Source organism: Laccaria bicolor, genomic scaffold, assembly GCF_000143565.1.
Source record: "Laccaria bicolor S238N-H82 LACBIscaffold_1 genomic scaffold, whole genome shotgun sequence".
NCBI classification, from domain to species: domain Eukaryota; kingdom Fungi; phylum Basidiomycota; class Agaricomycetes; order Agaricales; family Hydnangiaceae; genus Laccaria; species Laccaria bicolor.
In genome coordinates this window covers 1,161,871-1,174,679 of record NW_001889872.1, presented here as the reverse complement: position 1 = coordinate 1,174,679, position 12,809 = coordinate 1,161,871, and the positions used below count along the sequence as shown (strand labels likewise).

At 49.0% G+C, this 12,809-nt stretch overlaps 5 protein-coding genes across 5 annotated transcripts; 2 read left to right on the top strand and 3 right to left on the bottom strand.

Moving 5' to 3' along the window:
* Positions 1-26: 26 nt before the first annotated feature.
* Positions 27-2,592, top strand: mip (mitochondrial intermediate peptidase; the record flags this gene model as incomplete). Its single annotated transcript, XM_001873966.1, has 4 exons — positions 27-539; positions 595-1,111; positions 1,159-1,818; positions 1,868-2,592. The coding sequence occupies 4 exons, from the start codon at positions 27-29 to the stop codon at positions 2,494-2,496; spliced, it is 2,319 nt and encodes a 772-aa protein (XP_001874001.1). The 3' UTR covers positions 2,497-2,592.
* A 185-nt stretch (positions 2,593-2,777) lies between these two features.
* On the bottom strand, positions 2,778-4,865 carry a1-1 (homeodomain transcription factor, HD1 mating-type protein; the record flags this gene model as incomplete). The annotated part of the gene is made up of 5 exons (XM_001873350.1): positions 2,778-3,106; positions 3,165-3,293; positions 3,346-3,767; positions 3,817-4,483; positions 4,538-4,865. 5 exons carry the CDS (start codon positions 4,863-4,865, stop codon positions 2,778-2,780), a joined length of 1,875 nt encoding a protein of 624 aa, XP_001873385.1.
* A 720-nt stretch (positions 4,866-5,585) lies between these two features.
* On the top strand, positions 5,586-5,986 carry LACBIDRAFT_243459 (uncharacterized protein; the record flags this gene model as incomplete). Its single annotated transcript, XM_001873965.1, has 2 exons — positions 5,586-5,684; positions 5,732-5,986. Coding segments are annotated over 2 exons (354 nt in total), but the record flags the coding sequence as incomplete, so codon positions are not given.
* An 850-nt stretch (positions 5,987-6,836) lies between these two features.
* LACBIDRAFT_301101 (uncharacterized protein) lies at positions 6,837-8,045 on the bottom strand. Its single transcript, XM_001873349.1, has 7 exons — positions 8,004-8,045; positions 7,894-7,951; positions 7,732-7,818; positions 7,584-7,678; positions 7,408-7,524; positions 7,117-7,353; positions 6,837-7,035 (listed from the first exon to the last, which is right to left on the bottom strand). The coding sequence occupies exons 1-7, from the start codon at positions 8,004-8,006 to the stop codon at positions 6,898-6,900; spliced, it is 735 nt and encodes a 244-aa protein (XP_001873384.1). The 5' UTR covers positions 8,007-8,045; the 3' UTR covers positions 6,837-6,897.
* Positions 8,046-9,058: 1,013 nt separating this feature from the next.
* LACBIDRAFT_291682 (glycosyltransferase family 8 protein) lies at positions 9,059-12,615 on the bottom strand (the record flags this gene model as incomplete). Its single annotated transcript, XM_001873348.1, has 4 exons — positions 9,059-11,685; positions 11,722-11,810; positions 11,870-12,218; positions 12,360-12,615. The coding sequence occupies 4 exons, from the start codon at positions 12,613-12,615 to the stop codon at positions 9,296-9,298; spliced, it is 3,084 nt and encodes a 1,027-aa protein (XP_001873383.1). The 3' UTR covers positions 9,059-9,295.
* Between the last annotated feature and the right edge of the window lie 194 nt (positions 12,616-12,809).

The following is a 12,809-nucleotide window of genomic DNA, read 5'->3' as shown; positions in this document are numbered from 1 at the left end:
TATAAGTCTCTCTTTCACTCTCATTGATGTTCGCCAACTCTGCTCGAAATGCCCTCAAAAAACGACCTCAAAATTTGCAGCCATTCCGTTTTCAAGGGTGTCTTTTCTCCAAGCGCGCCAACCGACCTTTGACCACCAAGGTCCAGCATCTCATTTACGCCTCGGTCGACGACAAGGCTCTTGTGACTTTGTTTGATCAGCCGAGATCCACCCTTCGCTCCCCCTTCGCCACAACAGGCCTCTTCGGTCACCCATCACTCACACACCCTCGCGCACTGATATCTCTAGCGGATGCAACCGTAGTACGCGCGCAACTTTTGACGGACCGCATCCTTCGGGCTCGGGAGTCTCGAACGGAGCTGCTTCGGGTAGTGAAGAACCTTGACCGACTCAGTGACATGTTATGCGGTGTCATTGATCTCGCAGAACTTGTCCGGAATGCTCATCCAGATCGAAGCTGGGTGGATGCTGCCAACAGAGCGTACGAGACATTATGTGAATTTATGAACGTATTGAACACTCATGTCGGACTATATGAAGTATGTCAATGATAATCATATCTATGCATCTTCCAATTCATGGAAACGCGTCCAGGTCCTGAAAGCTGTATTGTCTGACCCAAGCATCGTCAAGACACTTGGCCCAGAGGCTCACCAGACAGCCCTGATATTCTGGCGCGACTTTGAGAAGTCCGCCATTGATTTGCCTGCAGAGCAGCGCAAGAAGTTTGTTTCGTTATCATCGGACATACTCGTCCTGGGGAGGCAATTCCTCGAAGGTGCCAATGCACCACGACCCCCAGCTTCCATCAAGCCATCACAACTATCCGGTTTGAAGGACAAGGGAATGGGGGTGAGGCTGCAGCTTCAAGCTCAGTTTACTCAACGCGACCTTCAGGTCTATCCTGGGTCTTTACAGGCGCAGATGATTATGCGCTCGGCTCCTGAAGAGGAGCCTCGTCGACAGGTGTACCTGGCTGCGAACTCAAGCACCCCTCAACAAATAGAAGTTTTAGAGAAACTCTTACGAACCCGCGCAGAACTCGCACGTCTGGTTGGGCGTGATAGTTTTGCGCATATGACACTTGACGATAAGATGGCAAAAACTCCAGGTAAGCCGGAGACACTTTGCCATGGCTAGGTATAACGAATATTACAGATAACGTGTGGAATTTTCTTGACGCACTTATGGACCATACAAAACCCTTCGCTCGACGTGCATTGCACACCTTGAGTGAACGAAAACAGCTCCATCATGGAACTTCTTCGCTACCTATCATACAGGCATGGGATAGGGACTTTTACTGCCCACCAGACCCCCCAGCGCCCCCAATACCACTTCCTCCACTGACGTTGGGGACCGTTTTCATGGGTCTATCCCGTCTGTTCCAACACATGTACGGAATCTCATTGCGCCCCGCTGATTCGGCCTCCGGAGAGGTCTGGCACACAGATGTTCAAAAACTGGAGGTAGTAGATCAAGATCAGGGCATCATTGGCTGGATATACGCAGATCTCTTTGCAAGAAGAGGGAAGGCGAGTGGGGCAGCCCATTACACTGTTCGTTGCTCGCGGAGGACCGACGACGACGACGAATCATCTGATGGCACCGTTGAAGGTGCTGAACTTCTCATTTATGAATCCCAGGAGTTTGAAGCCGTTAAACGGCACCGTCTCCCAAATCAAGACGGCATCTATCAGTTGCCTCTGGTTGTTCTGTTGTGTGAATTTGCTCGACCGACGCCGTCCAAAGGACCAACCGTTCTAGAATGGCACGAGGTGCTAACGCTCTTCCATGAAATGGGTCATGCAATGCATTGTAAGTTGCTTCTCTGACCCTACGAACAGATATACTAATGTCATCCCAGCCATGATTGGTCGGACTGAATATCAAAATGTTGCTGGAACTCGCTGCGCCACTGACTTCGTAGAGTTTCCGTCAATCCTCATGGAACATTTTCTCAACTCACCTACTGTCTTATCCCTGTTTGACGTCGATGGAACGTCGACAGTTCGACATATTGGTAATCACCACAATGATCCCTGTCATTTCATCGATACCTACTCTCAAATTCTTCTTGCCGCAGTTGATCAGGTATACCATTCCCCTGCGGTGTTGGACCCCACTTTTGACTCAACCGCCGAGCTTGCCAAAGTACATAACACACGCGGATTAATCCCATATGTCCCTGGAACCTCATTCCAAACACAGTTCGGACACCTCTATGGGTATGGCGCGACATATTACTCTTACCTTCTTGATCGTGCCATTGCTTCACGAGTATGGCGCAACGTCTTCTTAGACGATCCTCTCGATCGAGAGACGGGCGAGAAATTCAAATGTGAAGTTTTGCGTTTTGGTGGAGGGAAGGATCCCTGGAAGATGGTCAGCGCTTTACTCGATGTGCCGGAGTTAAGCACTGGCGACGCTGAAGCGATGCGGGAGATTGGGCGCTGGAAGATTAATAGTGAAATTGGTGTACATGGACGACATTGATGTAGTCGTCCCATCGCCAGACACCCATTTTAGTAAGGGATGAGTTAGCTCGATCCTGTCGTTACGGGATGTCTTAAATGGATGACTGCCACACTTCTCAACGTTTTGGATTTATGTCCGGAGTCTGGTTTGGGTGTATGTTTACACAAAGATGACCTTTACAAAGTTCTCGTCGGAAATATGACAAAGTAGACCATAAGTAAAGTATAACGATAAATGAGTAGCACGATATGCGAAATGTAAATGTAATGCTGAAGAGGGAGGCTGGTGATGGGAGGGTTTTATCGTGGAGTGGCGGCGAGCTCTCCTTCGAGAACCGAAAGTCTCGGTTGCATCGCAAAAGGCTCCATTTGCTTTTCTTCTTTGTAGGACTGTAACGAGTAAGTAATACCCGTAAACGCGTTGGTTAGGTCAAGGCCGAAGGCCATCACATCTGGTGATTTGGAGTTACTTCGAAGAATGCTGTGGGGTGGCGAGACTGCAGTCTGAGACAAGGAACTGCAATCCCTCCAATCGAGAAGTGGTAAGATTGATCGAGAAACGACTTCGTCGGTGGATGGATCACAGAAGTTAAACGGCAACGACAATTCATTGTTAGATGCTGGGTTCACTGTTAAGCCAGATAGAATCAGCGAGATTGCCACATGACATCCTAATTAACTTTGCACCTTCGGGGGAAATAAGTTCAGGGAAGCTGCAATGGTCAAATTCAAACCAGGAAAAGGTAGCCCTGCCATTACACATGTAGTCGCTCTCCGTGGTGGGCGTAGCCACCGTGATAACGGAATCGGACAAAGCTATAATGATATCAAAATCAGTGATATGTAATGATCGCGAGTTACGACATACAAGCAGCTGGAGACAATGTTGCCTGAGCGTGATATGGGGCGAAATTGTAAATCTCAATGTCCAATGGTGTACTGGCATCGGGAGCCTTGACGCTGACTGCATCTGGGATGTCACGGTGGGCAGCAGTGAAGGTATTTTGGTACCATTCGTCGAAGGAAGGAATCGCCTTGGATGTGGGGAAAGGATCGGACGCCGTTTGTAAGCGAGGGGTGACACGGCTATTTGGGGGACGTTTGGGACCGTCCTGACCAACGTCAGATAAGCATCGTTTTCTCTTCTTACTTGGTATTGTCAATGAAGGCGCAACATTTAACGGAGTCACGGTAGAAGGCAGCACCCCACAATCGTCGGAAATTTCATGTAGTGAGGGAGCCGGAGATGGTAGGCAAGCATTGTCGGAGGAAGAGGATGAGGGGTCGAGCCTAAAATTTCGTTAACAAAACTACTTTCCAATCGGGTGGTGGTGCATACCGTGTACGCTTATGGGGTCTTTCTGCGTTGTCAGAGTCAACGGGCTCAGATGAGGAACTTGAGCGCTTGAGATTCAAGTTGTTTTGACCAATGCTTATTTGACACAGGTCATCCTGGGAGTGCAGGTTCCGTTCTGGAGAGGTCCCAGGTGACCGTTCAGGCGAAGGGTAGCACAACGCGTCACGCATTGACCTGTTTGCTTGTTTGAGGCGTTTCTTTTGGTCCTTCACCTGTTTCTTTATGTCTGAAGTCAAATCCTTCACCGCCACATCAAGCTTAATAGCTAGTGGACTCTCGATGAACTTGTCGGAGTACAAGTCTTTTGCTCGGGCCTCAATTTCTGCAAATTCGAGTTCTACGCCAGGATCCAAAGGCCGCTTCGCATCGGATTGGAAGAAAAATCTCGTAGCAGCATCGATTATGTCCACCCGTCTATTAGAAAATCGGCTTTTGCGGAGTGAATTCCAGCCCATCCGCTTTCGTGCATCAACAAACCAATGGTCTAAATCGCATTTGGTCGAAGTCGTATGTCGAAGGAAAGACGCTTTGTCTTCCCTGGTGGGATATGGGTTGTGCAAATTTCGCAATAGCCACTTGTAGGCATGCTCGATGTATTGCGGGCACGTATTCGAGGATCTTGGAGAACGAACAGGCGCCTCCTCCAGGCCTAAGAGAATGATAGTGAGCCTCAGATAACGCGGTGTGAAGAGATAATATGCACCCATCCCAGGTTGAGTGATAAGGGACTCATCAATAAGAAGGCCAGAAAAGACAGCGTCCAAGTCATTTCGGAACTCTACGGCGAGGGTGTCAACTGCAGCAAAAAGATCCGAAAATCGTTCGGCAAAAATCTCCACCCTAGACGCAACCTGGAAAGCCAGTTCCAAGGTTACGTCGTCCACACTTTCACTCTTCACTGCTTCTTCGAGGTCTAGTTGAAGGTTGGACCATGTTTGATAAAACAATTGAATCGCCTCAGGACTTTCTGAGACAGCTGAAATGAATTGAAGTTCGCAGCGCGAGAGTCGCAACTTCAGATTATCGGCCATTGGGAAGAGGTTGGGGGATGGGGGACTTGTTGGGTGCTTATTTGGTGCTTGTCAAACAATGAAGTGATGGTTTCTCACGAACCTTACCATTGTTCGCCTAATGCGGACGAGCCTCATAACCTCCCTTGAGCCTTTGCCCACAACGTAAACCACTTCCACCACAGCCGCCTATGTCTATGTCGAAGCGCCAGCTACTATCCAGCTTAGTGCAAACGGCTGAATCTCTTTCCATCGCCTTGGCCAAGCGATGCTTGGACGTAGAAGCAACCACGCCTCTTACCTCCATTCCACCTTTACGGCTTGATTCTGCCATCGGAGTATTCCAATCGGATATTCTTGAGCTTGAAATTCCCTCTCTACTCAGCAGGAAAGCATCTGAAGCTGTGACGGAGTTGGCCAAGTCATATCAAGAATCTTACGAGCGTGCCGCCAGCCGCGTCGCTGTCCTACCGAGTTCCCCTCGAAGCCTTTGTCCAAGGGAGACACTAGTTAACCTTCGCAATACGATTGAGACGGTATTCAAACAGGACGATCTCCCGAAAATTCTGACAGATTTGAAGAGAGCTGCCGAGGAGCTCAAGGCTAAACAATCAACGTATCATCATTGCCAATACCAGAAAGTCAACGAGCGCCGAACTTTCAATCAAGTAAGTGTTTCGACCCATCATGGCTTTCTTATGTTATGCTAATGGCTGATATTTGAAGGAATATACACCGCTGCTCGAAAAGTACTTTGAATACAATGCCTATCCTTCAGCACCTGATCGATTGCTGTTGGCTCGAAAGTCAATGATGACCCCCCGACAGATTGAAGTTTGGGTATGATTTACTCATATCTATCCATTTCTGTCTAAAAAGCTATCCAGTTCCAAAACCATCGTACTCGTGCCCGAAAGGACGGTCTCCCTTTACGCAAATTAACATCACATCCACTACCCGTTCATGTCTCTCTTGAAGCTTTAGAACGAAGTATGCCACAATTCACCATCCCAGCTTTTGAAAGGCAACATCCCGAACGTGGTGTTATGGCAAAGAAAGATGACCTAGTCATTTCGAAAGCGCAAGTGGGTAACAGATTGTTTGTACCACCATTATCTCAAATTGAATTATTTTCAGCCTAACCCTGCGATCGACATCCTCGACATTCCTGGCTCCCCTCATGCTTTTCCAACAGTATTTTCGCCGAACTCACCGTCGAATATCTTCTCGGTAGATGGCATCTACACGTTTCCACCACCCAAATGGTTCCGCAGGCCTGCTGCCAAAATAACTTCCTATTCGGCTGTTGATGTTGATGATCTCATCGATTCTTTCGCCACCAAACTTCATCTTCGTGAGGCTGCAGCTAGCAAGAAAGATCTGAAGGAAGAGCCATCATCGATCAAAGCAGCACGTCTGCCTTGGTTTACGGCCACCGTCACTGTTCCCCCTTCAGCGCCCCACCCCGCTCTTATCCAACCTTCACCTTGGCACCTCATTTGTTCTGCTCCTCATTCACCAGTCACACTAGAGGCAGATAAATCGCCCACATTTAATTTAACTCCATCTCGGCGTAGGAAACCGTCGGGACTTCCGAAGCGCACTCCTGTCGCTGCTCGTCGCCGAGGCTCCCCTGCGACCCCACAACCACCGCACTTCCCCTCCCCATGCCCAGCTCCCCTCTCAAGACATCCATCTTGCGCCAGTAGCTCAGCCTCCTCTGGCACTTCATCACCGCCAAGCCCTTTGACACCACCATGCTCACCACCTCATATGGCGGATACAAGCGTGAACTTATTTCCGTCATCGAAATATTTTACGAATGAACATTGCTCCATGTATGGGTTTGGCTACAGTACTCCGCGTCATTTTGCACCCAGTTTTTATACTGAACCATACATTTAAACTTTGCATCTTTCATTTCGTTATTATTTATCTATAATTATATGTAACTCCTGCCTGCTGTATAATATTCACCGCACAAAAATGACTTCAGATTCAAATAGACTCGATTCGCGACATTATTCAGATAACAAACTTCAGCCGCCTTCCCTCAAACTCGAAGAGAACCAAATTCGACCTCAGAGGCCTCAAATTGACTGGCAGTAAATAATCTCTCCCCTCCGGCAGTAGAGTCAACATCCACCCCTCGTCCTGAGGCACCGTGTCTCCCAACTGTACATTGTACCAACTTACGCAAACTTAGAAGCCTGATGATGAGGGATTTTGAACTAAGAAATATATAAAGAAGATTGCAGAAATGTAAACGTACCAAGCTCAACAAACCACCCAGACCACCTGAATTTCCACCGCCAATGGCACCACTGAACTTTGATTGCACCAAGAGTTTCATAACAGTCATAGCAGCCCCGTTGACAGCATCTTGCTTGTTACCAGACGCCGCACCTCCAGACTTGTCAAACAACTTCGTCGCCTCCGCCATAGCAAGACTGATGAGCTGTGTCTTGCTCCCACCTCCTCCACTCCCGGATGTGAATTGCTTCAATACCTGCAAAAGCAAGCCCGTCATTATGTGAGACAAACCTTAGGGTGGCGTACAAACCTGCAGAGCAGCTGCGCTGCCCAAAGAGTCGGCGCTGAGGCCCTTTGCGTCTCCTTGATAAGCCTGACGATGAGCCTCTTGAACATCGTCCTCATCAACTGGCTCTTCATGTGCTTTCTATAAAGGCGCATACTCATTTGCGTTCGAAAGACACTTATTGAGGATCAGCCGCCCACCTTGTTGTCAGACAGGTGACTGAGCGCGGTAGAGAAAAGAGAACTATCTCCAGAGCCGTGGCTCTCCGCATTCCTAACGGCCTCATCGTGGTCGACTGAGATCGTGCCATTAGTCCTCGATCAAATCCAAGTCACAGTTTTCACCCACTATCAGGCCTTCCACCTTGCGAGGAATGACCCTGTCCAGAGTGGTGGGGAGAGTTGTATTCTTGACCACCTGTCTTGTGGAGGTCGGCTGAAGAAGATAATCAGGTCAGGGATCGCCTCGATCCCCAAGCTTCGAGCTTCTTCAACGAGATCAAGCGCTCACACTGCTGAGATTCGTTGTAGGCGCTGTAAGCCTGCTTTCCAAGATTCAAGAAGGTATCCTGTAGACCTAGATCGATATTGTAACAGTCACTTGATGTTTTGATAGCTCACCATTGTGTCTTGGGTATCGATGAGATGCGGCTGTGATGAAGGGGTTGGTTAGGAGGCGATCACGATCTAAACACCTAATCAAGCACTTTACGCTAATTAACGTTTTCGTTCCTATTTTTAGACTACACTCTCGAGCAGACTTCTGAACATTACAAAAGAAATTATTACAGGGCTAAACTAGCTCGAAAAAAAATAAAGGAGGGGGGTATGAAAGTGACTTGGGTAGGTTCAGTCGCGAGCGCGCCCAGCGGCCGTGGCGCCAATATCTGGTTTCGAAGTGTCGGAACTCTTGTGAAGGTTGCTCTTCAAAGACGTGTCTACGGCAGGGATACCTGTGGACGACGCCGGCGTAGTTCCCTCGGTACCGGCGTATTTTTTCGTGTGAGTTTCCTTTGGACTCGAGCTGACATACCCTCCTGGCATCCCTTCAGTCGAAGAAGGATCCGTGTGCTTGCCACCAACAGCGGTAGGAAGATATTCCTAAATATCAACATCATCAACAACCATCCAACAAGCCCAGATTTGCATAACGTACTTGCACCGTCTCGATGGCCGAAGTGGCAAATGCCTTTGCTTGATCTACGTAGTTTGCACCCAACGCCTTTGCAGCCTCGACGCTGTCCTTTCCCTCTTTGACGGCTTTGTTCGTCGTCTCTGACGCATCGTGCTTGAACTGGTCTACAGCAGTGGTGGGCTCTCCCGTGTATTGCGAGCCCAAAGTCTGTCATGAACAGGTTTATTTACAACCGAGTCTGGAGATATAAATGCATACCTTGGCGACAGAGGCAGCCTGCACGGCAGCATCTTGGACATGCTCTGCGTTTGATTCGACCTCCTTTGCAACTAACACATTTGGGGCCTCTGCTTCGGCTTGTGCAGCGGTCGTTTCAGAGAAGGAGCTACACAAAGAATTAGTGTCTCGACTCTCAAGGCACTCTGGACGCTCACTGCTTTCGTTGCTGTTTGATATGGGACATGTTGACGAGTTGAGAAGGAGGTGAATGCAGACTCTTTTATATTACGTTCCCCGAGTCTCAGTCCACAATGACATCATTGATGAATGACGACATCCATAAAGCAGCTCTCTAGTGTATTATGTACTAACATAAACGTTGCTGCGGCAGAAAGGGTGATTTTGAGAAAACATGATGCGTGCAGGGTATGATGAAGGGAAACATGAAAATGAACGCATACGAGCAAGCGGACCGAACCAACGCCAATTTTGCAAGGGGACGCTGAAAAAGCCGAAAGTAAAAGAAAAACAATCCGCAAACAGATCAATAGAAAAGTGCTCAGCGCGCACTCTCGTCCTCCCAAGAGCCCATTTTTAAGAAACGTGCCAAAACCTCTTCCGACCCGCGTTTAAACAATTCAACCCCCCGAGCAGGATCCCAAACGCGACCTGCCTTCTTCATGGTGGGATTTATTGGAAACCCATCCGACGGAGAGATAGGCCCAACCGAAGACGCAGGGGAATTGAGGGAGGACTCGTTGGAACTCTGTCGAGCTATAACGGAGGGTAGTTTGGCGGTGGTAATAGCAGAAGTCCGAACAATTGGTTTTGAAGTAGGTGAAAGTAGAGGTCGTGCTGGCGGACTGGTGGCTGGAGGTGAGACTACAAACTCTCGCGGAGAACGAATAGGAGAGCGCGGTTGGGCAGTGGATAACGATGAAAGCTTTAATAACGTGGGATGAAACGGTTCGGATACAGGTGAAGATTTCGCTTCGGCGTTTGCAGTCGACTTCATACGGGCATCATGCCCGCTGCTCATTTCATGTATCGTGGTAGGTGCAAGCAGATTGGACCCACTGGATGGGGCCCATTGCCGTTTCGAATGCATAGTTGCTTTCTTTTCCTTCTCCTGCTCAGGCGGTGGAGGAGGGTCTTGTACAGCCTGAACGGCCTGTTCACGCTTCTCACGCGGAATCGTCTGAACGCCGAACTGGCGGTACTCTTTCTTGGGCTTGCGCGAATGTGATGTCAATGAGCCACTCCTGGATCGTCGTTTTGTTGTGCTTGTCACCGATTCTCCGTCACTATCAGCGCCGGCGGGTTCGTCGTCGTCGTCGTCCGCATTATCCTCATCATCCCCATCACGACTGTTGACCTCTGCTCGCTCATCCCGGTTTTTCTTGCGATCCCTTCTCCAAACGTCCTCGTCGAACGCTGGCGCTAGCGGGGGAGGCTGTGGCTGGCGCACAAGTTGGGATGCATACTTTTGAATGCTTGGGACTGTGTCCCAAGCGTTCGCATACGTCAAACTCGATGGTAAACCATATAATGGCGAGAGAGGCTGAATACGGGGTCTCGTAATTGCAGCTTCTGGAGTGTTAGGAGCGGCAGTCGATGCTTGGCTTGGACTTTCCGGACTGAGAAACAGGGCAGGTGGCGGGGCATCGGAATCAGGAAACACACGTGCGGGCAATTGACGCGGCTTTTCTTCCCATGGAAAGACATTCTTAACTTTGCCGCGGTCGGGACTTGGAGTGACTCCTAGAGGACTTTCGCCAGTAACATTGCGGTAATGACCTTGTTGAAGCAAGGAAGCTGGGATTTCCGATGGAGGAGGGGATTGGAAGAAACCTGCTGAATCAGGCGGAGAAGGTCCCGATTGAGTTTGATCATTCTGTCGGGACGGAGTCTTATCCCAAACATTGGGAAAGTATGTATCTGTGGGGAATACAGATGGAGGAGGACTCGTCGTTGGAGGCGGGTCAACGGCAGCGTTCCAAACCATCATGGGAGGGGAAGATGGCCGCTGTGGCTCTCCTTGATGAGATCGCTCGTGATTCTGCGGTTCGGTGCGCTGACTATCCTCATCGTCCCGTAACTGAGGCTGAGGGTAAGCAGGAGCCTCGACTTGGTCTTCACGCTGTTGGTGTTGTTGGGTGTGTTGCACAGAAATGGCCGACGGCTGCACATCGAAATATGCGGGAGTGTACTGTTGCTGCGCATTGGAATCCTGATGTCCGGATTGCGTGTGGTGTTCATGGTGGCTGTGATAACGGGGATGACCCTCCCCAAAAATTTCACGTGGGTTGGATTTGTCCTCTGGCTTTTTGTCAATGGGATAAACATTAGAAGATGCGACTTCTAAACGGCTCTGAGGAGTAGGTGTGGATGGCAGTGAAACAACACGCAAACGAGGACTTGACGGGATTTCAGTTGGTCCAGGGGTAGGTAAAGTATGCCACCTCGATATATCCTCTGGAAGAGAAAACGTTGCAGACCGAGGGGTGACTGGTGTCTCTTGGAGGTTGAGATCAAATCGGACACTTTGGACTGGGACCTTGTCTTGGGCTTTCTGAACATCTTCCACTTGCGTTGGGACACTTTCCTCAAGCTCTGGGTCTTTGCGTGGACGCATCAAATCGATGCGGCCTTCCAGAGGCATGCTTCTATACTCGCCATAACCAAAGAGATTGCCAAATGATGTGACGGTTGACTTGCTGAGACCTTCGATGGCTAAAGTCCGAAGATCTTCCAAACCAAGGACAGGTCTCGAGTCCAACATTGTTGGGCCCGCTTTTTCTGTAGCAGCATTTTTATCCCATACTGAAGAGTAACGCTGCAGCGCAAAAGAAGATTGTGGGATTATCGGCTCTGAACGATAGTGCTTGTCGTATACGTCAAACCATTTGTCAACGAGAGACTCGTAATCATAACTTTGTTGAGGAGAATCTAGGTGTGATGGCTCGCGATTAGAGAATGGAGGACGAGAAGAAATAGAATTCCAGGGTTTGTTCTTTCCGATAAAATGAATAGCCGATATCTGCGAACCATATCTTTCGTATGCAGGGGCGTAGCTGAAAATTAAAAGAGTGTTAGACGTTGCCGTAAAGATAGGAGGGATAGCGGGACTAACGTGTATGCCGCGGTTGGAGTGGTGTTATATGTGAAGCTCAGCCTGTTCCAATCTCCACCTCGCCACTCATTCAGAATGCCTTGGTCTCCACCATCCCAGGAGCCTTTGGACTTTAAGAGTTCATTCAGCTGGTTAAATTTGTCCTCCCCAGGTGACAAAACCAGCACGCCAGAGTTAAAGATATCTGGCCAACCAACGTCGGGTACGGCAGAGAATTCGTGGGGCAAATTGAAAAGATGAGAAATTGAGCGAATGGGAAGGACGTCTGCGTCCAAGAATATGATCTTTTGATATTGTGTTAAACGAAAAATATGAAGTTTTGTAAGGACAGTGGTGAGGTCGGGACGGCCTGAAAAGAAATAGAATCAATTTGCAACGCTCTCAGGGGGGAGATCGACAAAGATAATCTGCGATGCACGTGAACCCCGAATTGGTCAGGGGCTCCTTTTAAAAAGTAGGCGATGGGATAGAGAGTGAATAGAATGCTCACCGAGAAGTTTTAAGCCCTTGGTGTTCTCATGTTCAAGAATTTCGACACCAATGACGACGTCAAAAGCACTCCTCAAGAGCTTTATGGTGGATACATCGACTGATTCTGGAGTGACGAGACAAATGGTTTGAAAGTCAACCTCCGGTTCTACTGGTGGTGAATTGTGAAGGTCCTTGAGAGCAGCGACCAAGGTAAGAGCGCCAGGAAGATAGGAATCTGAAGATACAAGGGTAACGAAGGCATAAGAGCTGGCCATAGACCGCAAACGCAGAATAAACTGCGGAAGCGGGGACGCAGACAACAAGAGTGAGGAGAGTGAACGGCGGAAAGAAAGTTGTTCTGATACGGAATTACATAGGCGATGGAGATATCGCGCCAACAAACGTCAACAGAGAGATGAACGTAACATTTGACGTCATTTCAATATTCTGCTTTTAGATGCTACGAACT

Bases quoted from the DNA above. Each gene is read 5' to 3' on its own strand.
- LACBIDRAFT_301101 (XM_001873349.1), bottom strand. The intron at 7,679-7,731 runs GTGGGTGAAAAC...GCACGATCTCAG, and splicing joins GCAAGGTGGAAGGCCTGATA to TCGACCACGATGAGGCCGTT. The intron at 7,525-7,583 runs GTGGGCGGCTGA...GCGCCTTTATAG, and splicing joins GTCACCTGTCTGACAACAAG to AAAGCACATGAAGAGCCAGT.